Below are 27,516 nucleotides of genomic sequence, written 5' to 3'. Positions count from 1 at the left end.
CATTTTTGGGTCAATTACCCCTGAGTTTAAAGTGGATCTCTGATCACAGCCTTATTCAAGGTAGGATTGATACATATTTATAAATAAAGAGCCGCTAATGGAAGCCGTAGGCACCCAGCAATACAAAACATTGTTCTCTGCTCATTTACAGTCATCTCATACAGGTGTGGTTTTCTTGACTGATCAAGTGTCCATTTGTTTTTCACCCATGAGAACAAGCAGAGAATCCAGCCAATAAAAAATCTAATAATACATTGCAAAATAATTCAGCTTTTAAATTAAAATTCAAAACCAAACATAAGTGCCAGTGAGTGGATGACTTTGGTTTCAGCAGTAATCCCATTGCTTCACTCAGAATGTGATAGCGTGCTTCCATATCCCCTCCAGTTCCTTTGCTTTTTGGGAGCAGTGAAAAAGGTGGAAAAATGGGCACTCAGTGGACAAAATGTGCATCAGTTGCATCGGGGTCAAGACCAGCATGGTTCTCACACAGGAAAAGCACAGCTGGAGAAGATGCTGTGAACTGTCTGGGCTTGATTTGGATCCCTACCAGCTCAGCCAGAAGCCTTTTGTTTCCTTCTCATGGCATACCCTGCATCAGCACAGAGGTCTGGCCAGGCTGTTCATATGCTTGTAAATATTTCTGTGTAGCTGCTGTGGCAACCCACAGAGAAAAAATGAATAGCTTTTAAAAATAAATCCGAGGCTGGCGTGAAGGTATGGAGCAGACAGAGGAAGGAAAGGGGAAGAGCAGTTGAAAGGAAAACATAGGTCATTTAAGTTGTCATAAAACAAAAAAAGAAAAAGGTTCAAAACATCTGCTGGAATCTGAACAACTTTTTACCAGGGCTCGGCAGTTTGGCAAGTTCATGAAGAAATTCAGCAGTTCAGTTTTGCTAGTAACTACTCACCAGGGTTACTATTAGGAATTTCTAAGTGCTGGAGAGGAGTTTCACTGCTAGTGCAAATACAGGGTTCCCCTAGAAGGTCCCATCAGGTTCTTCCAGCACAGACATGACTGTAGAGTTGAGTTTTGTTGTTTTATGAGGGCAAACACCAATAAAATGAGGATGACTACAGTAATTACACAAGCATCTTACCGTGAGGTTCTCCTCCTTTGTTTGATACTGCTCAGCCTGGCTGGCCTTTAGAGAGATCTCTTCCACCACCCCCACTTCAGGACAGCCCAGTAAAGGGTTTAAGGAAGCAGAGTGGTGTTTCATTGAATAAATGCCAGCTATCTTTCTTCATGAAAACTGCAGAAAATACCAGTGAAAAAGATCAGTAAGATTCTCTGCTCCCCCTGAGCCAATGCAGAACTGTTTTGTGGCAATTTTTGCTTCAATCCTCTTTCAGTTTAGCTTTAATGGTCTGCTGGAATAGTAGCAATGAAAGATGAAGCTGAAAGCACAAATTTCACTGTTTTGCTGCCAAAATGAAGAATTGTTCCCAGATTCCTTCCAAAGCTCTGTGAAATAACAGCCTTTTCATCTTCCTTGGGCTGAGTGTTTTCACTGAATGCTTGGAGGCCAAACTGCAGACGTATCTAGGAGCCCCCTCTAGCCCCCATCTGATGACAGGTGCACAGAAAATTCCATGTAGCATTCTGTTGTATCTGACTCCTGCAGATAATAAAGGTCTGCTTTCTCTGTGCCATTGCTCAAGAGGGGCAGGGAATAGGTCACTGCTGTAAAAAAAATGCTTCTATTGATACACCAGCAGCAAAAGGAGGGATAAGGAGAATATCCATCCTTTATTGTATGTGGGGGAAACACAGTGACAAAGGATGAGGTTACTCCATCAAGAAGTTCCCCCAAAGAGCTGAAATTACAAATGTTGTCTTGACATCTGAGCAACAAAATCTGACTTAATGCACAGACCTGCTTCAGTGGGAGTTGCTGGTAATTGCCACTTGAAAAGCCAAGCCATTTGGACATGCAGTTAAATATCTTGACCTACATCTTCACAAGAAACAGCTACTACCCCAGAAGGAGCAATGGTTGGGGTTTTTTGGTGTATTTTACAGAAATCTTGCTAGGTAATTTTGTTTCATTACAGTTTTTCATAGAACAGGCTGTAAGTGGATTGAATTACACGTTTGCTACTAGGATAATTGCAGTTCTTAAGAAGTAGGCTGTATTGTCAAATGGTTTCTCCTAGACTTAATTTCCAAAAATGCATCTCCAGGGCTTTGTAAACTGTACTTTGCCACTGGGAGCTCTCATGGGAATTGTATGTGGGTTTCCTCTAAGATGGAATTCCTTTAGAATAATAATTTTTCTGCTTTTATTTTTCCAGATAATGGTTACAAATGTCTTTATTTCTACACTGTCGAGTCTCTGACTGTTAGCTTAAACATTAAGGATTTGCTGTAAACAAACATGACTGGGTAACAGCTACTTCATGTCTTAGTCCGATTTTTTTTTGGAAGGACGCATCCAGGCTTTGGTTAAATTACAAGCACTCCAGATGTGAATTCTGCTGTCAGCTGGCTTAGTGAAATCATTGTTTGTTGACAGGTTCCCAAGAGTCAGACAGTTCTCAGTCTGCCAAGAAAGACATGCTGGCTGCACTGAAGTCCAGGCAAGAAGCTTTGGAGGAGACACTGCGCCAACGCTTGGAGGAGCTAAAGAAGCTGTGCCTTCGGGAAGCGGTAGGCAGTGGATATTTTATAACCTGGAATACTTTGTTTCTCACTTTGTTATGGCATGCTCCTTGTTTGGAGGTGGGGTGGGGTCAGGAGATGAGATTCCTTCCACAGTCACCTCTTACAAAAGCCATTGTACAATGACCTCAGGGAGATCCAGCTGTTTCAACTCCAGACTGCAAAGTCCAGGGCTTTTTTCCCCCAGAGAAGGGGACCCTACATCAGCTGGGCCCAGTTGGCTTGGGGGTGACGAGGATGCTCAGCATCCATGTCTGCTTCTTGAAACTGTGAATAAGTTGCATTCAGCCAGGCATCTTATTAACTTTTATAAGAATATTCTGCTACCTCCCATATATGCCATAGGAAGGTTTTTCTAGGTCCTGATCATCACTTCTCAGAGACTTTTGACTCCATTAGCAAAAAGAACCCCAAGGCTGGCACACTTTCTTCTTAGAGCAAGCCAAATTTTACATGCTTATCTTCTCTGAGCATGCTCTGCCTACAGTACACAAGGTCTCATCTGCTCCATGTAGATTGCCTTCATCCAGTCAGCTCTGGCACTGCTGGGAAGGAATGCCAGTGTGGTGGCAGACCTTGCAAAGAGAAAACACTGTGGTCATCCCAGGTCATGCAGGACAGCTCAGGAACTCACAACCTTCCCACTCACCTGCCAGCTCATTTTGGAGTATGTAAGAGGCCATTTAGTGATCAGTTTAATGCTTGGGGAAATCACAGCCCTGCTGCAGCTGTTTGTGGAGATAAGCAGCCTGCGTGCTCAGGTCATTCAGCAATCCTCCCATGTTTGCCAGGCCTATGTATCTGATTTTAATAACAAATTGTGACATGTAACACAACAGGAAGCTGGCTGCAGACAGTGGCACAAAGATCTTCCAGTTCTTGCTTAATATTTGATGTGTATCTGCCTTTTGACAAAAATGGAAGAAATGGATCACTGATTTAGATCTCATTGCACTTTGTTTTTGTATAGTTTTAATGCCAAAAAGAGCAAGTTGGAGAAAATACCTCTCAACAAAGAATATCAGCAGATATCTCTACTGCCGCTGTTGCCATTCTTCACTCCATGGGAGCAATCCCTTCCCACCTGAGAAGTCTTGATTGATTTCAGCAAACAACTTGTGCTGTGAGAAAGGTCACAGGACCAGATCCAATCTCTAAGTCCACTGAGCTGAGATCATCCACAGGAAAAAATCACAGCTCTTCAGGGGCTGATGGTCAAGGCCCGGAGGCTCTACTTGGCCCAGAGGAATTTACTACCCTAAGCTAACCCTGCCTGACTGCTGATGACTAATCCTTGCAGCAGCACTGCATGCAGGGCTAGATGTGTCTGTGGCACAGCTGCAGGAGCTCACAGCCCAGTGCCTTCCCTTTAACCCCAGCCCTGTTTTTGGTGCAGCCTCAGCACTTCAGGAGCAACCAGGATGCAGGCAAAAGCTCCCACTGGAGCATGGAGCTGGGGATGAGGAGCAATAACTCCTTAATGTGCTGTGGCAAGGCTGGCCATCTGTCAGCACATTAAGAGCTGGTAGAAAGTGTTCGTGCTTTCCACAGGTGATTTGAGAGAGGCAGTTAATGGACATTTGGAATCTGACCCCATCCTGCAACCCTACAGCTCATCCATCAGCAGCTGGTAGTTGAAAGCTTCCTCTCAGGCTGCCCTTTCTCCTTTTTCTTTGGCATGAGAATGGCAAAAACAGAGGAAGAAGGTGGCAACCAGGAGATAGATAAAAAAGAGTTAAAAGTGAGGACATAATTAATAAAGCATGGCCAGAACCACTCATAATGCTGGCATCAGGTTACTTTGGGCCATCACTACTCCAGTTACTTATTAATTCAGATTACATTTCATGATCGTGCCTTTGAATACTTTTTAGCTTGTGGAGGCAGCATAGTAGCCCACATTCATTTTGTTCTACTCTGATCTTTACAGATTTTACAGAAGATTAACTCTTTACCCACTGCCCTGCTTCATATCACGTTAGGAATTATAAAGAAAATATCCCTGTTGCCCTCAGAATACAGGAATCTGTTTTTCTGTGCAGTGCTTAGAGCCACATCTCAGTACAAGGAACGTATTTTGAAAGAAAAACTGAAACAACCCCACAGGGCTGGAGGGGCAATGCAGAGTGGGACTCTGAGACATTGCAGCCATGCCGCTCACAATAGGGGGCTGTGCACATCGACACGGAGCTCTGCTGCAAACCCATTTTGCTGGGAATTGCTCAAAGGGAAGATTTGAAAAGGCCAGGTCCTTGTTTCCTAGTGACCTGAAAAGAGTAGAAAGAAAAAACCCCATTAGGGAGTGGGGGAGAGGCCAGGGCAGGCAGGGGCTGGGCTGTGCACCCACACTCGCATTAAGGTCAGCTGCTGTTCTTTGGGATTCAGATGATTTAGGTTACTCTGCCAGCTGGATCCTCTCAAGGCTGATGCTAAGGAGCACAAAAGCCTTTTGTCCTTCATGGGGAGACTTTTGAGTACAAGGAGTTGGGGCTGTGCTGATAGGCTCCTACCTTTTTCTGTAGGCAGTTCAATGCCTTCAGTTCAGAGATGTGTGCCTGTATTGTATAGTCTGGGGGGAAAACCCTACAGCATTAACACCAGTGGTGGTGCTGCTTCCTGTGGTTCATGTATTCTGAAATTCTGTGAGGTTTGCTTCAGGTTTTGAGCATATCTTTGCAAATAACCCCATCAGTCTGACAGAGTATCAGCCAATAATTGCTCCAGAGCTGCCCATGACATCATTGGGGTTTGGAAGGCACTCTAATACATGAAGTGTTATCGGACAGGTAATGAGGTACCAGGCACTGCTTTTAGTGACCATTTCCACTGCATTCCTTTCAGACACATCATGAATCAGGTGGGAATGTTTTTCTGTGCAGGTCATAACCTGTATGGCTGTTACCATTGCAGCTTTCTGACTCAGCAGACCTGCATCCTGCAGGAAGGATCTTGGGTCTGCTCACCCCTGTCAGAGGCAGCTCAGTAGATAGGAGCTCTTGGTTCCTGTTCACCCTGCAGCAGAGATGAAAGCTTGTGTGCTGCAAGCCTGCTCAGCCTCAGGCCCTGACAGCCTAGGGATGGGCACCACTTACAGACCTGCCCAGGGCAGGCCACAAAGATCTGTATTCATGCACAGGTTAGAGAAGAGGTCCCCACCCCGAGTGTCAGGTTCTGAGTTTGCAGAGCTGGGTGCTCTCCTGTGTGTTTATCAGCTGGCTGAACTGGATATGTTGCTAATGAATACCTGTCATTTTAGGGTCACACAAGAGTCGTGGTGTGCTTTGCTCTGGTGCAGGATTTCCCAGAGCACTAACAGCATTTTCTGCTTACAGGAGCTCACAGGAAAGCTGCCACGAGAATACCCCCTGGATCCTGGGGAGGAGCCACCTATTGTAAGGAGAAGAATAGGAACTGCCTTTAAACTGGATGAGCAGAAAATCCTGCCTAAGGGAGAGGTGAGGCTGTGCCCTTCCCTTCCAGACCCATATCCCCACCTCTGGTCTCTAAGATGTCCATTGAACATCACACAGGAGCCATCAGTCCTGTGGTCGTTGTTTTTTTTTTTTTTAATTACTGTAATTGGTCACTGTACCTATTTGGGCTTTTTTTTATATCCATCAGAATGGGGAAGCAGTGAGAGAGCTGGGGACTTTACTTCAGATTTGGAGTAAAGGTGAAATGCTTGAGGTTCAGCCCTTGCTTTGCTAGAAGTAATAGAAATAGCCTGGGTGACCATGGCAGTGCAAGTGCTCTGGTGACAAAGTGCAATGATTTGTGTGAGCAGGGAGCATATCCAGAGCCCCCAAAGCCATCTGAGTCCTGCTTCTGCCTGTCTAGTTTTTGCAAACAGCCACCTACTTTCCACTCCAGTAGCAATCCAAATTCAGGCCCCCTCTAACCAGGGAGAAAAGCATCACCATTAATCCATTTCAGCCCTGCCACAGCAAGATAAAAGCATTTTGCTCTCCAGTCCTTAAACAAAAGAGCCTTCATCCCTACCTATGGGGAGCTGGAGTTACATTTTTCTAAGTTTGCCAGGGAGTGTTTGTTCCCTTCCTTGCTCCCACAATGTGCTGGGTCAGTGCCCTGAACCGTGGCTGTGAAAACAGGCCTGCAGCAGCTGTAAGGCAGGACCAGATTCACAGAACAGCTATTGTCTGTGGAGGCACATTTGTCTCAAGACACTTGTGTATGTTCCAGTCTTGAGTTTCCTTTTTATTTTTGTAGGAGGAGAGACTGAAGCTGGTGTGACTGTGTGGTTTGAGGCTCAGTTCAGCCAGGGAATTAACTGTTTGTCGTTTTGTTGGCATTTTCCTTCTGCTGAAAAAATAAACAGCTGGAGCTCTTTAGTTTTGTTCTCAATGGAGCCTGGGAGAGGAATTCCACCGCAGTCAAATATTCATGAGCTAGCACATTTAATTAAGCTTTTCAAAGGGAAGCATGTCTTAGCTGAATTACTCCTAAAACCCCTGCAGTCTGTTGGCTGCTCAGTTATAACCTGATCTCCAGCTTCCCCAGCTCCTATTGCTACAGGGCAGCTTTGGGGGCCAGTGAGCGAGGAATCTCCTTACTCCAGTGGCAAGGTTAGGTGGGGAGAGCAGGAAGGTAAAGCAGCTCCTCCCCAGTGCAGGCACTCAGACTTTTAGCACCAGCCATCCAAACACGCTGACTCAGCTTTTCTCTGCCTTTCTCTTCATCTGTCAAATTTTAAGGCTGTGTTGAAAACCATAAATTTCTATTCTCGAAGAATGATGTTGAGATATGTTTGGCTGCCAGTTTGAAAGCATTTAGGGAGGCCAGCGATGGTTTTCATGCACTTTTCAGCAAGTGCAAACACTGGAAAATCAATTTAAAACAAAAGGTGAAATATTCCCTCAACCACGTAAATCCAGAACTGAAATTACTAGCTGTGACAAGGACCTGAAGCAAGACACTTCCATCTGAAGGCAGATGATAGCTCTTATTTCCACAGGCTTTATTTATGGGGCCTCACTGGAAGAAAATAGACAATTATGGACAGGAAGAAAATTTTTTCATATATTTTTCTTAGGATATGCTGAATGATTTAGAGCTGAATCTGTGAAGATCTAAAATGACAGCTCTCACATCAAACTCACCATACCTTTAGCAAGACCTTTGTCAGACCAAGACTTTCAGGGAAGGGTCCTGTTTTTTTTCATGGTAATCACCTTTACCTGGTCTTTAATTCCTGACTCTGGAAAGGTTTTTACCAGAAGATGATGAGTCAGGTTCCAGGCCTGAAAACCCCATGGCGTCAAGTTCAGTTTTAATAAGTCTGGCACTAATAGAGTTTATAAAATCTTCAAAGCAAAAAGGGATCTGTTAAAAGGACAGAAGGTGGGTTCAGTCTTCAGTGAAGTGAGAGAAATAATAATTATAGTTTTAAGGGGATGCTGACTCACCACTGATAGCAATGGTCTATTTTTTAAGAAGCCCAGAATAAAAACTTCAGAGAACGCCTTCAGTCTGATTAAATCCCACAGCATCAGCTCTTACACTGCTGCTGAACAAAGAGAGGATTTGAACTTGTGTAACGGGGATCTCCATAAATATGACTGTCTCACCGTTCACTAAAAGTAGAAAAACTTGTCTTCTTTTTTAATTTGCAATGTTCTGGATTCCTCTTTCTAACAGACTAATTCCATTGAGCTGGGGGATGTAGCCAGATCCGTTGCAGATTAGCAAGGCCCTTTGAAGCTCACAGCTTGGGGTCCTGGTGCAGACTGGGAAGCTCTATATCAGCTTATGCTTTGGCATAAATTGTCCTAAGTCCCTTGACTTTGGAGGATAAACAAAAATGGATAGATAGCTTCCAGGGTACACCTGATTGCATTTAAAAACTCAGCTAAGGCCCTGCAAGGGCTAACGCTGAGGGCACTGGTTCTTTCTGGCATACAGAGAGCTTGCTGTTACACACTGCTGGCTCTCAGATCACCTTCCTGGCTGGTAACTCGAGGAGACAATTTTCTGGTGCCATCAGTTAGAGCAGCTCATAATTACTTCAGCTCAATTCACACCTGGATTTTGACAGCTAAACACTGGGGAGGACTTAACCTGTCTTTTACCCCAAAGTGTTTGGTGGGTGCCAGGCAAACCTTTCAAGGTTAAAGCTGTGCCTTTGCACCAAGACATAGCAATGAAATCAAATGGGCTTAAATATGGAGATAGAAAACAGGGAGAAGGAGCAGGTGGGAGGTAGGTGTGACCCACAGATGGGTGTAAAAGGATGAAAGTGTAGTAGAGCACCATTGAACTTGGCTGTATTGAACTGCAGTAAAAGTCAAACAGCACATCAGGGTTAGGGCTGGAGCACACATGTCCTCCTTGTATGGGTCATCCCTTCCACCAGCTGTGCTTCCAGGAACTTTTGAGAGCAGGTGAAGGCATGATGGGTATGTTCAAGGAGGCCCTGGTGACAGCAGCATGACTGTGGATGCTTTGCTGATGGAGAGGCTTTGTTGGAGGCCATTGGTCAGGTTCTGGAGAGCTTCCACATAGGTGGGCTCAGTGAGTTTGGTGGTAACCAGAACCCACTTGCCTTTCACCAGGAGGCAGAGCTGGAGCGCCTGGAGAGGGAATTTGCCATTCAGTCCCAGATCACGGAGGCTGCGCGGCGCCTGGCGAGCGACCCGAACGTCAGCAAAAAACTGAAGAAGCAGAGGAAGACATCCTACCTGAATGCCCTGAAGAAACTGCAGGAGATCGAGAACGCCATCAATGAGTATCGCATCAAATCTGGGAAGAAGCCAACCCAGAGAGCCTCCCTGATCATAGATGGTAAGTGGGACTTGGTGCCCACAGCATCACGGAGGGTCTGTGGAGGGCAGGGAACAAAACTCTTACCAAATTTCCTCTCCCTCCTCTTCCCTCTCCTGTCTGGAGGACCCCAGGGGTGCTGTCAGAGGGTGCTGTGCGTTAGGGATGAGCTGGGTCACGGTAGCAAAGCCGTGTTGTGCCATGGGTGATCAGGGTGTCAGCAGAGCAGGCTGTGACTCCTTTGTTCGCCTGTAAAATTGCTCTCTTGGCATCTCCTCCAGAGCTGTGCAGTACAAATGTAATTAATGTTAGCAGATTGGGGTGAGCTCTCTAGCTCAAAGGAGTCTGTAAAATCAAAGTGGGAACAGTGTCACTGCTGTTTTCAAATATTTCTTTTCTTTTTCTTTTTATTTTTTTTAAACAATGTAATTCTCACAGTACTTTATGGTTTACTGGGTTGTTGATTGGTTTTTCATGAAATCCATTAACTTCTGCCATGGTTCTTTATCCCTTGCGGATTTTCCCCTTTCCCTTTGACTTGCAGAGCTTTTCTCTGTACCTTTGTGGCAGGAGCTCAGAGCTGCTGTATTTGTGATTTGTGTATTTGTGGGTACCAAACTGCACCTCAGTCAGAGATAACAGCCAGCCAAGAGGACACAGGCTGGGGGAGGCAGCTCAAGTACCTGCATGCCAAGGACGTGAGAGCTTTTCCTGCTGCTGCAGAGGATGCTCTGAAAACATTTCCTTGAACTGGTACTTTGTGTGAGCCTTTAGTTAGCAACAGGATGATCATTTTAAGAAGATAGATGAAACCCAGAGTCCTTAAGGGCCAAGATGTAAATCTTGCTAATGGCACTGTGCCAGTTTGCATCCTCTGGGGATCTCAGCTCTCTGTTGTGACTCAGTCTTAATCCCCAATTATTGAAAAGAGTTAGTGGCTCCTTGAAAGGCAGCCTGCTACTGAGAGACCCGACCTGCAGCTCTGCCCTCCCAGACTGAGAGTGGGCTGAGTCAAGCGTTCATAGGAATTTTGCCTTTTGCTCTGGGAGGAGGAAGGCGTAGGTGACTGCTTAAGGCTAAGTCTTAGTGGACAAAGATCATGGTGCAATTCAGCACTCAGTCACTGCAATTCTTGGCACCATCTGACCATCTTTGTATTTTCCTCTCTTCAGAAGGAAACATTGCCAGTGAAGACAGCTCCCTGTCAGATGCCCTTGTTCTCGAGGATGGTATGTTGGCTGCTGTATGTTCTAGAGAGCGGGAAGGGATGTGTGAACTTCTGATTGACACTCAAAATGGAATTACTGTTCTGTGTAGTCCATTGATAGATCCCAGCAGCAAAAACTTCCTTTCCCCTGACTGTATCTTGTAGTCAGACATCAGGCCTGGAGCAGTGAGTATTGCTGTGGTTACTGCTCTGAATTATTTCAAAAGACAATCCTAGAATGCCCCCTTATTTTTCCTTAAGTTTCACTCTTTTTAATGCATCACACACTCTTGCTGGCCATTCTCTCCCAAAATGGGAATGTCAGCCAGTGCCCTTCTGAGAGTCAGGTCTTCAGGATGGCCCTGAACACAGCCAAGGGAAGCAGGGCAAGGAAGCAGGCTCTGGAGCTGTGATAGCATTTCTCAGGGCTGTGCTGCCACTGGAGGTGGCACACAGCCATCACCTCTCTCCCTTCTCTTCACAGAGGACTCTCAGGTCACCAGCACAATCTCCCCTCTGCAGTCCCCACACAAAGGCCTCCCTCCCCGGCCACCGCTGCACAACCGGCCGCCTCCCCCGCAGTCACTGGAAGGCCTCCGCCAGATGCATTTCCACCGCAACGACTACGACAAGTCCCCCATCAAACCCAAGATGTGGAGTGAGTCATCCCTGGATGAGCCCTATGAGAAGGTCAAGAAGCGCTCCTCACACAGCCATTCCAGGTGAGCCAGCTCTCTTGAAGCTCCATTGCAGAGATATTCCTTGCTTTCAGGAGGGACAGGTGGGAGACCTTTCAAAATTTACGAAGTTGTCCCTTACTAAAAGGAGACTTTTAAGTGTTTTGGCCAATAGGCAGGTCATAAAAACAGGCTACAGCCACATAATTGCTGTTTGGTATCTCAGTGTTATTCTACAAAACATTTAGAAGAGTAGGATGGTGGATCATCTGAGGGCTTTGACAGGACTTGGCCTTGACCTCTGGCACTGTAGAAGAACAAGTGCTGGGACACAAGCTCAGAGCAGCAGCTGACCCAACTCCCACTCACCCCCACAAGATCCCAGGCACATGCCTGAGATCTAGAAGGATGCGTGGGAGCCATTTCCCCGAATTCCTGTGCGAGAGCTGAAGCAGGGTGTTTCCTCTGCAGCAGTCACAAGCGGTTCCCCAGCACCGGGAGCTGTGCCGAGGCAGGAGGGAGCAGCTCGCTGCAGAACAGCCCCATCCGGAGCCTTCCCCACTGGAATTCCCAGTCCAGCATGCCATCGACGCCGGATCTACGGGTACGCAGTCCGCACTACGTCCACTCCACGCGGTAAGTCTTCCAAGCTCCAGCTTCACCTTGCTAACCCTGAAATAAATTTGCCTTGCTTTATCCTTCCCTCAGGGTATGAATTAATTCCCAGTTCAGGAAAGGACACAAGCCAGTCCTGTTCACGTAAGAGGCTCATGTGCTCATGCCAGTAGAGAAATCTCTCCTGAACTGACATCATGAAATCCCTTCAGATAAACACAGTTCTGCCCTTCACCCCTCCCCTGAAGTGATCAAGTTTTTCTTCTGCCAGGACCTTTCATCTCAGACTGTTTATAGGATCTACAAGCCACTTTTAAAATGCATGTGGTGCTACTGTTATTTACTGTTTCTGCAGTAAATTCCTCTGTGGATCCAGCTGGACAGAACGTGTTGCTTCCTGTCTGATACAAAATGTTGAATAGTGTTAATTTTCCCTCATGTATAAAATGTTTGCACGTGTGTGATGTTATGTGGAGATCAAGAGCCTGTATAAAGCAATCCAGCCGGGGACCCAGATGGCAGTGGAATTTAGCCCAGGGTTGACAGAGGAAAGAACTGAAGTGTGTAAGGAAGGTGATTTGATACGTGGGGCTAAATTTGACTGTGATTTTCAGCAGGATTTTTACAAACTGTTCAGCTTCATTGCTCTTTTGCTTTTGTAACAAACTGCATGGACACTGCAGGGAGCAGAACTGAGCCAGAGCTGTGTGCTGTCGGTGTCCTGCCCGAAGGGGAAGTGCTACCATCCTCTAGCTCAGAATAAATCAAGAGTTATGCCAACACATTAGCCTCAGGCAAAGCATTAAAGGCCTGGGTTAAGTTTGTTACAAACTTTTAGCTGAGGATACCTTTCAATGGTGCGATGTCTGTTAATGCTGGAGCCAAGCTGTATGAGAAATGAGCCTGGCACAGGGCTTCAAAAGTGGCCTTGACTGGGTAGGATCCCTCTGGGTGTTTGAAACAACCATTGCTCAGTCTGTAACTCATTCATGAGCTGCATGCCCTGGCCTTGGCCATCCATCAGGTAGATGTGCTTCTGCTCCTTGAATGGATGGGTGGAGCTCTTAAACAGTTGGGGTGAATAGAGACCTCTCAGACTTGGCCATGAATCAAGCCTTGTAAACCATGATATGGGGTGGTTGCCTGAAGGGCTGTCACCAATGAGAATCCCACTCTCGCTATTTGTGGCTGGGCCCCAGTAGCACCAAGCTGCTTGACAAGGGGTGATTTTTCAATGACCAGTGGAGAAATCACAACGTTCAGGGCTAAGTATGGGCAGTCTGTCTGTCATCAGGTGGATTGTGCCAGTGCAGGACTTTCATGAGCCACTTGTAAGGGAATCTCACCACCTTTGTGGCCTGTGAAGTTATGGGATTTGCAGGCTGGCATGAGGTGAATCTGGTATCAAAGGGGTGGTGCAGACCCAAACAGCTCTGCCATGAGAGAGATGAACCAGCAAAGCCAAGGCTTGAAGTTCCCAAGCTGTATCCTTCATTCTGGGCTTTTCCCAGGGTGGTATGCCACAGAGGAATTGGATTGAGCAGGGGTTTATGTCCCTCATGGTGCTGCAGACTGAATGTCACCACCAAGGAACTGGAGAGAAACAGGGACAGGACCTAATCACCTCAAGCCCTGCAGAAGGGAAGCAGATTGCATTGCAGGCAGCCCCAGGCAGTGCTGGAAGAGTTCAGGTTTTCAATGTCCTTGGATTTCCATGGTGGCTGTGTGTACAGACAGGGATGGGGAATGATTCAACCTGTAGACTTACAGCCTGGTTTTTTTTCCTGGTACCTGCAGGTCAGTAGATATCAGCCCAACCAGACTGCACAGCTTAGCTCAGCACTTTAGACACCGGAGCTCCAGTTTGGAGTCACAAGGAAAACTCCTCGGCTCAGAAAATGAGACAGGGAGCCCTGATTTCTACACCCCAAGGACTCGTAGCAGTAACGGCTCTGACCCCATGGACGACTGCTCTTCCTGCACCAGCCATTCCAGCTCAGAGCACTACTACCCTGCTCAGATGAACCCCAACTACTCCACCCTGGCAGAGGATTCCCCATCGAAAGCCAGAGAACGGCAGAGGCAAAGGCACAAATCAGCAGGCAACCTGGTCTCTTCCAATTCAGGGAGTATGCCCAACCTGGCTGCGAGGAACGGGACGGGACACCACCGTGTCTACCTGCACAGCCAGAGCCAACCCTCCTCCCAGTACAGGATCAAAGAATATCCCCTGTACATCGAGGGCAGCTCCACACCCGTGGTGGTGCGGAGCCTGGAGAACGACCAGGAGGGACACTACAGTGTGAAAGCACAATTCAAAACCTCCAACTCCTACACAGCAGGGGGGATGTTTAAGGAGAACTGGCACGGGGATGAAGTGGACTCGGTCAGGCTCACCCCATCCCGCTCCCAGATCATAAGGACTCCATCTCTGGGCAGGGAGGGCCATGAGAAGGGCTCTGGTAGGACTGCGGTGTCGGACGAGCTGCGGCTCTGGTACCAGCGGTCCACGGCCTCCCACAAGGAGCACAGCCGCCTCTCGCACACGAGCTCCACCTCCTCAGACAGCAGCTCCCAGTACAGCACATCTTCTCAAAGCACCTTTGTGGCACACAGCCGGGTCACGAGAATGCCTCAGATGTGTAAAGCAACATCAGGTGAGAGCCAGGCCCGGGCAGAGGGGCGGGAGGGATGGGAGCCTCGTTCAGCCCAGATCCATGCCAGGTGTTACACCCCAGCTGGAGAGCAGAGCCAGAACACAGCACGTTATCTGGCCTGCACAGACTGCTCACCAAGCCTGGAGGTGTAACGCTGTGGGGCAGGCCTTGTCCAAGACATTCATCAATGGGAACGGAAATCATCACTTCTCAATGATGGGCTCAAAAGACAGAGAGGGACCAAAGCCCAGTTATTGCCAGGTCTTTCCTCAGAATGCAGATGGGTTTTGGATGATGGCACTAGAGGCTGAAGGTGATAAAGCCACAAAGGGAAACATCACTATTCATAATCACAGCAAGGGGAACGATGAGGCAAGCAGGGGTTCAGCACAGGCTAGGAAAATATATGTACTCAGTGAAAGTACTCCAAAGGCATGAGAAAGGTTAAGTGGGGCATCCCAGCCCCACCACCCCCCACAAAAATGTTTGAGCAATGACATCTTTGTGCACTGTTGAGACTTGGTTTTCCCATGCAGCTCCAATAACTCTGGTGCTGAAGTTTGTGCAGTATTTTGCCTCTGTGTTATGTACAGAGCATTGCACACCTCTGTGCTGTTAATATTAAACAGTAAGAAAACAGTCAAATTTGTTACACTGGGAAGGCTACAATGTGCTGTGAAACAGTCCAAGGTTAAATATTTACTGGCCATCAGTCACTCCTTGTCCAGCCAGTGTGGATAGATCAAGGACTTGCTAAAAACCTGAGTCACATGCCTCAGCCTCAGCATGGGAGACACCATTGCTCCGGCTGCACTTGCCACTGCCTTCCAAGCAACAAGTGCATTGTCCACCCATACTGGCTGCTGGCCTTCTGCCATCCCAGCATGGTGTCCAGTCCATGGTGACCACCACGCTGGCACCAGTGGGGCCCTGCACTTGCTGCCAACTCCAGTGTGGAGTCAGAGGCTCCTTGTGGGCCACCAACAGCTGCCCAAAAGAGCCTGATTGATGTGTGATACCAACACTCATAGGAATACCAGGGATGGGCCAAGATGCAACTGAGGAGCTGCTAGAACCACCCTGTGTCTCCCTGTGAAAATCTGTCTTCCTCCCTTTGGTTCGTGGAAACTTCTGTTCCATGCAGCAAGAGAAAATGCTTCAACACTGGGAAGCTTTTGGTTAGCCTTGGAAATGGTACCAGTTCAGGAAAACGGTGGGGTTGGGGTGGGAGCACCTAAAAATGTCTGTCGGTCAGTCCATTCTCCCACTCAGCTGGGTCTTTAAACCTAAATGTGATACCTGTGCAGCACAGGTATGTTCAGTAATCACAGCATGGCCTGACCAGTTGGCAGCTGAGATTGGTTTTGTGTTCACAGTCTGTTCCAAATCACAGCCATGGGAGGATACTGACGTCAGGAGCTGTCAGCTCCAAGAAGCAGATTAAAATTTGTTTTTCCCTTTAAGTGTAATTTGGCACCAGCTAAAGAATTTAACAGCAGAGAGAGGGGTGCCAGGTAGAAGCCTCTGTAATTTCAGCTGATCAGTCCTAGCTGATAGGTTAACTGGGCTGCACATTGTCCTTCAAAGAGGATCAGACTTCTAGGCATGTATTAAATTCAAAGGGTCAACACAGGAGCCACTTGAAGAGGAGGAAAGATTAGTCAGGTGGATTTATTTGCTGGACCCTCACCAGGGAAATTCCCCCAAGAACCACTGCCCATTGATAGTCCAGCTTGCTTCTGTCTTCCTTCAAGTAAGCTAAGCCTTTACTTGGTCCATAATAGGACTGTCAACAAAGCCAGGCAATTTTATAAATTCACAGTGAACGGAAGTTGTAGCTTTTGAAATCTTCAGAGCTGCCTTCCTCCTTTAGCACATGAATAGTGTACTTGTCCAGGCTCTCACTGCTGCCAGCCCTGGCTCCTAGGGACACAGACCATCTCCCACCACCCCTGGAAACAGGAGGCTGAGCCTGGCAGGCTGCTCCAGTTTAGGACCCATGGAGTCCAGGCAGCATCTACCAAGTTTCTGTGCTGGGAGGAATGTGGTGTGTCCCAGGCAGGATCTGGAGAGTCTGGGTGGCTGAGTTCAGCTGGAGACTGAGTGTTCCTGCAGAGCTGAGGCCAGATCCAGCCTGTGACGTGCAGCAGTGTCAGCAGAGGCTGTGTTCACAATCACCCAGGAACAGGGCGAGGTCTGTCCCAAGTTGTGTTTACTCACAGCCAGACATGTTTCTGCTGGTCTGACCAGCTGATGTTTCTGAACCACCCTGACCTTTGTGTTCTCACCTCACCAGTCGTTTTTCTCCACCCTTGGTTGTTTTCCAGCTGCCTTACCTCACAGCCAGAGGAGTTCCACGCCGTCGAGCGAGCTCGCAGCCACGCCGCCGGGCAGTCCCCACCACATTCTCACCTGGCAGACTGGGTGAGTGTCTGTGGGGTCAGGTTAGAGAATCCACTCAGTGCCAGTGAAGAAAAGCTCCCCACACACAAGCACAGCTATGGGGAATGTTTCCCATATGCTCCATAGTCTACATCCACACGGAGCATTTCCAGTCTCCCACCTGTGCTCTCATGGTGGTGGAGCTCTGATTTAGGCTGGCTAAGACATGGCCGAGTCATCCAGACCCAGCACTGCTCCAAGCAGTGTCAGATCCATAAGGAAAGGAGCCTTGCAGGTTCCTCCTGCTTGGATAGTCTCCTTCCTCCAGTCTTCTTTGTATGTTGTAGCTGATGTTTCTTTTTTAGCAGCCATCACACTGGCTGTCCACACCAAGACCTTGTTGAAGAGGCAAGGTTCAATGCCTGCCATACCTGTGTGTTTAGCAACCTCATTTCTCTGCTCAGTTTTCACCAGCAATGTGTCTGCATGACTTTTAAGGACATCTTTTTTCTGCTACCACTACCATGAATGTGCTTCACCAGAGTGAGCGGGAAGCATTACACACCCATAGCCATTACAAATGTAAATACAGTAATTGGGTTCTTTGTCACCTCTTTACAAGGCAGGGAGTTCAAGGAGTAAATAAACAGCCTTTTGCAAGCTCCCATGTGTATTCTCTAGCATTCTCTGTCCAGCAGTTCTATCCTGCCATGTAAAATAAAGGTAATTTCCAGATCCCATCTAACTCAGCACATCCCAGATTGTGGGATGAGATTTCGGCAAGATCAGCTAGATCTGACACTACAGTTCTCAAAATACCCTAGTCCTTTGAATAGGAAAACAGATCTGATACCCTGAGTCATGAATAGGGACTAACTTTGAAAATATTTCACTGTGCAGCCACTGGAAAATCTCCTGCTTTTTAATTACCCATGTCACCTGTGACCAGTTTTGACCTCTGATTTTACTCCAACACTGCTTGTGACTGCACTTTAAATTGGAAATGAGTGGAACTATAACCACAACCCTTAGGCTTACCTGGATTTTAAATTCACACGTTTGACATCCAGCCTCGTGTGGTCTTTGCACGTGCTTCAGCTTTAGAACAGGAGAATGTTCTTGGTCCCATTTCACAAAAAGTCAAGGGATACCAAGTTTAGCAAAATGGTACCTACCTTTACCATACACTGAAATTTCCACTATTAAGGGTTTGAGTCTAAATTCAAATCTTAGTCTCCATCCCAATCCCAATTCTTCTAAATAGCTCAGTGATGATCAGAATCAAAACTGGTGAGCAGCCAGCTGAGACATGAGTTTGGATAATCCCAGCTTTTATTATTTTTCTATTCAAGCTAAATCCTGTATCTTATCTCTCACAGTAAAAAAAATCAAGCCAAATTCTCAGCTGGTAAAAGAGAAGCTACCTGGATTTATAGCTTAGGCCTTGCAACAACAACCAATGCAAAAATAATTGGAGACAAATCAACATTTGTTTCATGCCTGAGCATAGCACCCAAGGTGTATAAATACAGGAGTGGGTCCAGTCTGCCATTAGATGCACAACACAGATTCCTCCACTGCAGGAGTGGCTGTGCCCACCCAGCACGGCTCAACAGATTGACAGTTCTCCCCAACATGTTTTTGTGTCACTAACTTTTTCTAAAGATGATTCATCAACTTGTTTCCCCACTGGATTAATAAGCTCATAACAATGTCTGTGTCACTTCTTTTCTTTAACATTTCCTCTCTCCTCTTTCCTCCTTTTTTGCTTTCCTTTGTTCAGAGAAGCAACAGACAACTCACCCACTATGGATGAGTCTCAGTCTCCAACCCACCAAAGTACTGATGAATAGAGGTATAGTAAGGGAACGTTTTGTTCTTTCCTCCTTGTGCCGCACAGTCGGTGAGCACAGTGCGAGCCCGGCCCCCGCTGTCCCTTTAGTGCCCCGTGTGCCCGTCTGTGCCAGCGAGGCTTCCTGCAGCGCCTGGCAGCGCTCAGAGCCCCTCTGTGCCTTCCCAGCCAGTCTGGGAGAGTTGCACTTGCCCGTGAAAGGGACTTGGGGACAGCCCACTCCGTGTCCCTGCGGAGGCTGAACGGGCACGGAGAGAGGGGAGGGGGGAGCAACAAATGTGTAGCTCGGGACAGTGAAAAGCAGCGTGGGCAGAGTGCTGTGGGAACAGTCTGGGAGCAGCGTGGTGGGGACATGAGCTCGGGTAAGCTCAGAGGACCTGGCCAGAGCTCCCGGCCTCGCTCCAGCCACAGCTCCGTCACCCCTTCTCCCTCCCTCCCTGCTGCAGAGCTGAGGCTGAGCAGAGAGGTTTTATGCAACAAGGAACAACCTGGCCCCATTCCTGTGGGAAGACAGAGGGGGAAGGGTGGAGGAAACAAAAAAACCCTTGGAGTATTTCTGTTTTAATTAAACTGCCATCGCAGTCTGACACTCTCATTTGAATCTACAACCATTTGCAGCTGGCATTTGTCAAGTATTTCAAGCCCAGCTTTCTAGAGTTATCCCATAAACTTCTGTACTCCAGCACAGAGCTGCAAAACAAAAGGCTCTTTAACATGCAGATGTCGATGCCCTTGCTCAGGTTCCTCTCAGACACCAATCCCAGGGAAACCAGGTGGAAAACAGGGCAGAGGAAGCAGGAACTGCACCAGATGCGAGATCAGTCCTGTGAGGTGGGGAAGGAATGCAGGAAGGAGTGAATGTCCCTCAGTAAACAAAAAAAAATAAGCATCTCTTGCTTTTGGCCTTAAAACAATCTCTAGTTTGGAAGTTCGTTCAAATCAAAGTTTAAGTGAGAGACATCAATTCTGGCTATGACTGCACAGATATAGCAGTCACTTTTCAAAAGATCCAGATTTTGACCTGTTTTCCTCTGGGAAGGAGGTCCACAGCCTCCTGGAGCTGACACTGGTTAGTCTTAATGTAAATAGCAAAGAAAATTCTTGTTAAGTGTTTCATCTGCTCAGTACAGGCAAAGAAAAAGCCAGGCAGCAAAAGAAGCAGTAGCTTGTCAGGAAACATAGCCCAAGATGAGGACTAGGCTATTGCAGCAGAACATGGTCCTTTCCACATCAGACCTGGTCCTTTCCACATCAGACCTGGCATGCTCTCACTAATCCCTTCCTGGTTCATCCCTGGAAAGCCACGTAACTCTGAGACTGCTCGGTGATGCACAAGCCTCTGCCCAGAGCAAAAGTGCTACAGAAAGTGCCACCACCCTCCTCCTTCGCTGTTCCCACTGGTGATACAGCCCACGTCCAAGTGAGCTGCTCTAAGGACTTGTTCCTTGGAAAGCATCCTATAGAAAAATCTCTATCCCAACCTACTACTGAGCAGGACAGCAGCAGAGCCCTCAGACAGGGCAGAGGCACAGCACTGCTGCTGTCACCAGGGCTGGGGGAAGAAGACACAGGCAGAGTGCAGTGGGGTCTGTGAATACCCTGCATTCCTCTCCACCCATAACACAATGTTTTATGCTCATAGTTGAACTTCCCAGGAGCACTCACCATCCTAACAAAGTTTCCTTTCTCCTGCAGGAACTACAATGATAGCTGTTTCCTGGATTCTCCCCTCTATCCAGAATTAGCAGATGTCCAGTGGTATGGGCAGGAAAAAGCCAAGCCTGGAACTCTAGTGTGAACCCCTGACCTCAAGTTAATCACATCAATGCCATTCTGAGATCACCTCACTGCCTCTCATTTGCCTTACCCAGATGCACTGTCACCCAGCACCAGCTTCAACTCTAAGCACTTTTTCCACGATGCAATTCAAGACATTTATGGAACACTGGCCCTGAGACATCCACCACGGCAGCGAGGAGCGCAGCACATCCCATTGCCAGACGGGTGCCCGTCCCTCCCACGGCCACGGGGCAGCGGGTGGAGAGGAGCAGCCATCTGAAGAGTCAGTTTCAAAATTGGTTTTCCTTTGAAACGATGGAAGCTTTTCAAGGTTTATATCAAAGGTTAGTGTTGCACAGCACTTAACAGCAGTAAGAATTCCATGACCTGTGAGCTGAAGCCAACAGCATTAGTTTTAACAGGGTGGGAAAAGGACAGAGGCTGAGAAATGGAGACCATATTCTTGAAAGTGCATCTGTTCTGAAACAGTAAATCCCATCACTTCAGAGATGTGTCAGTCTCACCATCAGGTCAGCACTGCCAAAGATCTCCACACCACTGTTGGCAGGATGAGTTGCGCAGCAAGTTCTAGTTACGAGAACATCTCCCTTCTTTAACTTGATAGCAGACACAACCACCCCCTGCAAAATGGCATTTCCTTCTTCATTTGGAGTCCACCTACATGCAAACAAAACAACCCCCTGTGCTGCAGACGCACCTGAGGTCTGGGCTGGTATCGCAGCATCGCTGTCTGCAAGCCACTATTGAACTGGACAGAGAAGGTTTACAAAGGCATTACCTAAAGCAGAGGCAAGTACTGCACTCACAGCATCTCTGTGGCTGGCACAGAGTGCCCACCAATACATGGAGAGCTTGGGACTGTATTGGTTTTGATACAGATAAAAATTGCCAAAAAAAAACCCTTTCCACAAGCAGATACAGCAAATAAATTGGAATCTATTTCTGCACAAAGCATTAATGGGAAATCCAAGGGAAAGCACGTCGCGATCAACCTGACACGGCCAAGCTGCGTTCACATATCAGTTCCACTCCTCTTCCCTTCGTTAGCACCAGTGTAGCAAAGGGCTCGTCACCCGTGTGCTGCCGTGTGGGAGAACCGGTCTGGTGGGAAGCGGGAAGGCTCCTGGAGCAGGGTTGGACAACCAGCAGACAGGCAAACCTTCCCCTTGTGAGAGAGAAAGAGAAGCGCCCGAGCCAGGCGTCCGACACGAGCGGGAGCAGCACGAGCGCGGCCTGGAAGGAGCTGCAAGTTTACACATACTTTAGAGCAATGCTTTATACATGTCAAGCCATGGAACTTTCAAAGGCCTCAAAGACACTTTTGTAACGAACAAGTGCACAATCTAGGTGGATGTTGAAGCTGGCACGTCTTAGTCTTCACTGCGGTGCTATGCTGTTTTTATTGCCACTCGATGGGGGCGGGCGCCCAGCCTTCCCCTGTTGGTGCGTGCAAAAGATGATTTCCTATGGGAAAGGCATTAAAAGAAACGGCTGGAGGGGGTTACTTTGTGAAAAGCAGAAACTGAAGTTAGCTTTAGTTTAAGGAAAAAGGAAAAAAAAAAGTGTGAGAGTGTGTGTGTGTGTGCGTGTGTGCGTGTGTGTTCCAAAAATAACAACAGCGTCTACCAGACAAAGTAGAGCAAAACGTTTCAAATTAAACACCACGACTTGGGGGGCTGCCACACCTTTTGGTATTAAGATTGCTGGAAAACTGCATTCCAGGCTTTAAAAGAGAATGGGTTCTGTGTAATTAGGCTTTAAAATACAATGGGGTTTCTAAACCTTAATGCAAGCAGTTCATACCAATTCCTTTCTGCAACTCACACCAGAAGTGTTGGCTTTGGTTCCCTGCACTGCTGCCTCGCATCACTGGAGGTGGGGAGGAGGCCTTGCAGAGATGAGGCAGCGACAGCAGAAAGGCTGTTATTTGTCCAGGGAAACCTGTGGCAGAGATGGGATTGGATGGGGCAAGAGGCCAGGCTGGATGGGGCTCGGAGCAACCTGGTCTAGTGGAAGGTGTCCCTGCCCCATGGCAGGAGTTGGAACCGGATGATGTCACTTCCAACACAAACCCTTCTATAATTCTGTGATAAGGAAACGCTTTCAAGTTTACACATGAAGCATAAATGAATTATCCCTCTGAAAAAAACCCACAAAATCACTGGCAAAGGGTTTACAAAGGTGACCACACAAACCTTGTGCTTCTGGACCTCCCTGAAGCATCACCCGGGAGTGCAGTGCACTGTGACAGTAACTGAAGCCTTACTTTCAATTCTGGAAGAACAGCCAGTGGTGAGATTGCAGCCTTTATCTGGACACACAAAATGCTGTTTCCACCATCTCTTTGTGCTTTGGGGTCTTTAACGTGGGAATTATTTCAAGCTCCTAATTGGATTTTTAGCTGGATAAGAGATAGTACTGATTAATGACATTTACTGATAAGATTTGGTAGCTAAAGTAAAAGGATTAAATAAGGACCAAATTAAACTACAGCAAATAATTTAGCCCAAGGATTTTTAGGGGCTCTGAGCAACTGTCTGTTTTCTTTTTAATTTCCCTGATAAGTGCTTTGGATTTGTTTTTGGGTTTTTTTTCTGTGTACCTTCTTTTAATTAAAAAGAATTCAACAACAGCAGCACTATGAGGCCTCTGGGCACTACAGGAAGAAACATTAATTCCTCCAAGACCAGCTCTGCAGTTTTGCAGCAAAGGTTAATAGGTGGCAGCCCTGAAATTAAGGGGAAAAGTAAAAATATTTAGCCTGAATTGCAGACAGGCTGGAGTGGAGAAAAAGCTTTCTAGAAACAGATTGAGTTTTGCTTTGTGTTCTGCTTTTCTGGTTTGCAATCAAGGCACATGTGAGCAGCCAGTCTGGTAGTAAAGACAGATTAAGTAAAACAGGTTTTACTGTTTAGCTCAATTCAATTAAACACAAATGTACATAAAATGTTAATCATATAAGATTAACATATTTAAGTATAACATGGAGGGGTATATACATAGCTATTATAGACAAGCACTTGACTACCAACTTAGCCCCTCCTTTACTTTTTTATTTTTCAAGGCTCCATCTGCCATAAAGCCACAACCGCGTTCAGTCTCTGTGTCTGACACTCCCTCTGTGTGGGCAGGAGCCGGGGATGGTCCCTCACGGGGCTGTGCTGGGAGGCAGGGTTTATTTTCAAATGATATTATATGCAGTCGAGTGTTGAAAATGTTGAAACAGTCCAATTTGTTTTCACTCTGTATTAGTTTTAGTTTCAGGCATAGCCGATCCCCATTCAGGTGCTATCAGATGACCAGTTACTGCTTAGTTAACTAGATGTAAAGTTTTACATATATATTAATGTCAATAGTTTTATTACAAGTTGTGTAAAATGGACTCTCTAGTTTAAAAAAAAGGAAAAAAAAAAAAGAAGAAAAAAAATTAGGTCTCTCCTGAAATTGACTTTAGAGCATGGAAAATGATTTTACTGGATTCTGTTCAACTGTAATCAAGGAAAAAAAATATGTATGTTGTAGAAAAAGTTGCAGAATTAAAAAAGATCTGCTTTTAATTTATTCTTTTTGTATTAAGAATTTGTATAGTTACCTTTACATTTTGCAAAACGGTGTTGTCAACACTTCCTTATTAAAGCATTTTCAAAATGAAACCTTGTTGTGGTCTCTTTGGGAGAGAAGAGCCCAGGCAATCCTTACCACTGCTAGAGATGCTGGGTCCAGATGTGTGCACAGCTGGCCAGGGTGTTCATGAGGGACCTGCTCCTTGGCTGCCCCAGGGCCTGACTGCAGAACACTGACACTCCCCCAAAAAGCCCATCCTCCAGAGATCCTCGGGATCCAGCACCCAGCAGATCCACGCTCTCCCAAGCTCTGGTCCCAGGGGCTCAGGAGGACCCAGTGTGTCTGATGTACCACCACTGTGGGAAGCAAAGTCACAAATAATATTTACTTCCAACACACAACTTGAAATAACTAAAATTAATGCTCACTTATATGGATTGGATGCCAGGCTGCTGCAAGGCTGTTTCAGCAATGCCACCAGCTGTGGGACAGGCTTCAGCACCAGCACATTCCCCATGCTCTGAGGAACTGCCTGCTTGGTGACTTCCCAAGGCAACCCACTCCAAGAGGCTGCTCTAGCTCAGGAGGGCAGCAGTGACCCCTGCACAGGGTTAGGGACATCACTTGACATCACTGTTGCTCCCTCTGTGGGCAGCAGTGACCCCTTTGGCCACCCAGCACTCCCCAAAACCACAGGCAGCTTCGAACAGCCACAGAGTCTCACATGGGGCCTCCCACACTTCCCAGTGCTGTTGCTTCCCACTCCTTCCATTCATTCCCACTGTCCAGGGAGCCTCTTCCACTCCCAGCACTTCCTGGATCATCCACCCAATCCCCCCCACATCCCACAGGGAGCCACCAGTGGCAGCAGCCCAGAGCCAGGCAGCCCCTGTCACCATCACCCAGCACTGCCAAGTGGGGAATCACTGCCTGCAGTGAATGCACAGGAGGATCTGGGATGGATCAAACAGCCACAGTGAAGGTTTTCAGACACCAAACTCTGGGACCTTGGCTCAGATTTCTTGACAGTGACTCCAGCAGTGCTGCAGGTCACTCTTCACCACCCCAGGAGCAGCTTTAGGGCAGCCTGCTCCAGACCTGATACCAGCACTGCCCACCTTGCACCAGCCCTCTTGGAAGGCACCACGTTATGTTCTTGTCCCCTGGGTCGAGGAGTCAGAGCACTTTCTGCCCCCTGAGAAGTGAAGCCACTTACATCCCAATCAGGTTCATTCTTTGGGCAGGACTGGATCAATGGTGGTGATGTTATGGCAGCCAGCTGAAGAGGAACCAAGTTCCTCCATTAAAATAAACTGATCCCACATACACCTACCCTAAGAACCCTTCCAGCAGCACAAATGGCAAATAGGGAATTTAAGGCATTTAACCACCACCAGGCACAATAATACCAGTATCAGACAGGTACCAATAGTTTTAGAGTTCATCTTGCACAAGCCCTGCCACGGCCAGGCTCGAGAAAGTGTCAGGGACTGCAACAAATGACATGGGGCACTGAAGTCCCAAAACCACTCCAGGCACCGCTATGGCAAACTCATGACTTCATCCTAAGGCTACAAGTCTTTGGATTCAGCAGAGTTATTTCCGCCTAATGCAAGAATTATCAGAAATAAACATCTGGAAAAGCCTAGAGGGAAAAGTAAATTGCTAAACTGAAACATACCCTCCCCACAAAAAACCCCCAAACTGTCAAGCAGTGTGACAGCTGCACCACACCCACTACTCCCAAAACTACACTGAGGGCTGGGATTTTTTTTGGCTAAGAGGCATTATTAACTATTTGATCACGGTCTGGGAGCTGCAATTTGGGGCCATCCAGCTGCAAAGAGCCTCCAAACGATGATGAAAAGCAGCTGCCATAACAGTGTCCCCCTGGCCCACCATCCCCCGAGGACCAGAGCTGGCTCTCACACGCTGGACAGCTGGAAACTCTTACACGGATATGCCGTGAGAAAGTAGCTCCCAGCTCCTCGGTTCCCCATACTGCACCATTCCATGGATTGCAAGGGGATAAACTTCTTCCGTCATGGGATTCATTCAAGCAAGGTGGCTGTATTTCAGGGACTGTCAGCAAGGAGGCACACCGCTTAAACTGCATTCCTTAAAACCTGATCAGACTAAGACATTCCAACCTCAAATTTACATCCCTACAGGAGGCGCATCCCCACTCAAACCAGCACTCAGGGTACCATTAAAATTCTCCTCAATAATTAGCTCTAAGGCAGGAAGGAAAAATCCATCTAGCACTATTACAGAGCCCCTAAGGAATCCGCTTCCCGTTAAAGCAGACGATACAATGCTCCTTAAACCATCTCCTGGCTACTCACTCGCTACAGTTTCCAGGGAAATTACAGTTCTTCTGAACAAGGGACAATATTGTCCCTCAATTATTTACAGAGTTCAAAACTAAGGTCAAGATAAAGATTTAGAAACAGTTCAGGAAACAGTCTGGGTGGGGAGAGGGATAAAGTTGCAGTGTTACAAATGTTTCCGTTATAATAACGCCCCCAAAGAGTATCTGTACAGAGCACTGCAAAGAAAATCACCAGAAACCACTGTTAATGAAACTCTTCCATGCTCCTGACATCTGCCCAGCTTCTCCCCACAAATCCCCATCTCCTCCCCTAAGGCCCCTCCCCCAAGAGACAGTGAGGTCTCATCAGCCTCATTTTATTTCTTCTAAACTCTAAGCTCTTGACATTTTCTCTGGGGTAAAACACTCCAGACTGAAAACTTCCTGTGTCCAAAGAAGCACTTCAGAATCTCGGAGTCTCCAGAAGAACCTGAAGTTCTCCAAGATCCTCCTCCCAACTCACATCCCCGACAGGACACTGGGAACACCCAAGGGAGACAGGTCACTCCCTGAGAAGAGGGCTCCAGTTCCAGCTCCAAGCTGCCAGTCGAGGTGAGGACCCAGGAAAACCCATTCAATGGAATAATGACACATTTCTTGAGGAAGTGGTTCTGCTCAGAACTAACAAAGTTTCAGTATTTCACTGTTTCTGCAGAATTAGACATCGTTCCCATGAGTTTCCTCATCATTCCCAGTCAGGATTCACAATGGTAAAGATTTGTGGCTGCTAGAAATACTGTTCATGGTCATGGGAGGTCCTAATTATTTTCTCTGCAATACCCAGCAGACTGAAAATTTTCTCCAGATGTATAAAAATGGAATTTGAAAGCCTCAAGAGCCATAAGATTACTTCCCCCAAGCCCAGAAGGTTTATATTAAAAATGTCGTTACCAGAAAAAAAAAAAAAAAAAGCCAAATCAGATGAATTCAAGATCAAAAACTTTGCACT

At 47.1% G+C, this 27,516-nt stretch overlaps 1 protein-coding gene and 1 long non-coding RNA gene across 9 annotated transcripts in view; one reads left to right on the top strand and one right to left on the bottom strand.

Moving 5' to 3' along the window:
• The window catches only part of FRMD4A (FERM domain containing 4A), a 383,203-nt gene extending 358,918 nt beyond the window's left edge, over positions 1-24,285 (top strand). For 7 of the 8 annotated variants that reach the window (XM_086886548.1, XM_086886549.1, XM_086886550.1 and 4 more), the window contains 9 exons: positions 2,520-2,653; positions 5,998-6,120; positions 9,235-9,463; positions 10,615-10,671; positions 11,134-11,371; positions 11,798-11,962; positions 13,739-14,598; positions 16,926-17,022; positions 20,528-24,285. In XM_086886548.1, coding sequence (XP_086742674.1) covers positions 2,520-2,653; positions 5,998-6,120; positions 9,235-9,463; positions 10,615-10,671; positions 11,134-11,371; positions 11,798-11,962; positions 13,739-14,598; positions 16,926-17,022; positions 20,528-20,630 — 2,006 coding nt within the window. In that variant the 3' untranslated portion in view covers positions 20,631-24,285. Of the gene's footprint in view, positions 1-2,519; positions 2,654-5,997; positions 6,121-9,234; positions 9,464-10,614; positions 10,672-11,133; positions 11,372-11,797; positions 11,963-13,738; positions 14,599-16,925; positions 17,023-18,763; positions 18,836-20,527 lie in introns of all 8 variants that reach the window. The other variant, XM_086886546.1, reaches the window with a different exon arrangement.
• On the bottom strand, positions 2,309-4,932 carry LOC147653410 (uncharacterized). Its single transcript, XR_015286082.1, has 2 exons — positions 3,671-4,932; positions 2,309-3,570 (listed from the first exon to the last, which is right to left on the bottom strand). It is a non-coding gene; the product is annotated as an uncharacterized LOC147653410 (long non-coding RNA).
• Positions 24,286-27,516: the final 3,231 nt, after the last annotated feature.

The sequence above is a fragment of the Cyanistes caeruleus genome, chromosome 4 (assembly GCF_971803275.1).
Source record: "Cyanistes caeruleus chromosome 4, bCyaCae1.hap1.1, whole genome shotgun sequence".
In the NCBI taxonomy this organism is placed as follows: Eukaryota; Metazoa; Chordata; class Aves; order Passeriformes; family Paridae; genus Cyanistes; species Cyanistes caeruleus.
The sequence above is the reverse complement of the archived record's forward strand: the minus strand, read 5'-3'. Positions and strand labels throughout refer to the sequence as shown.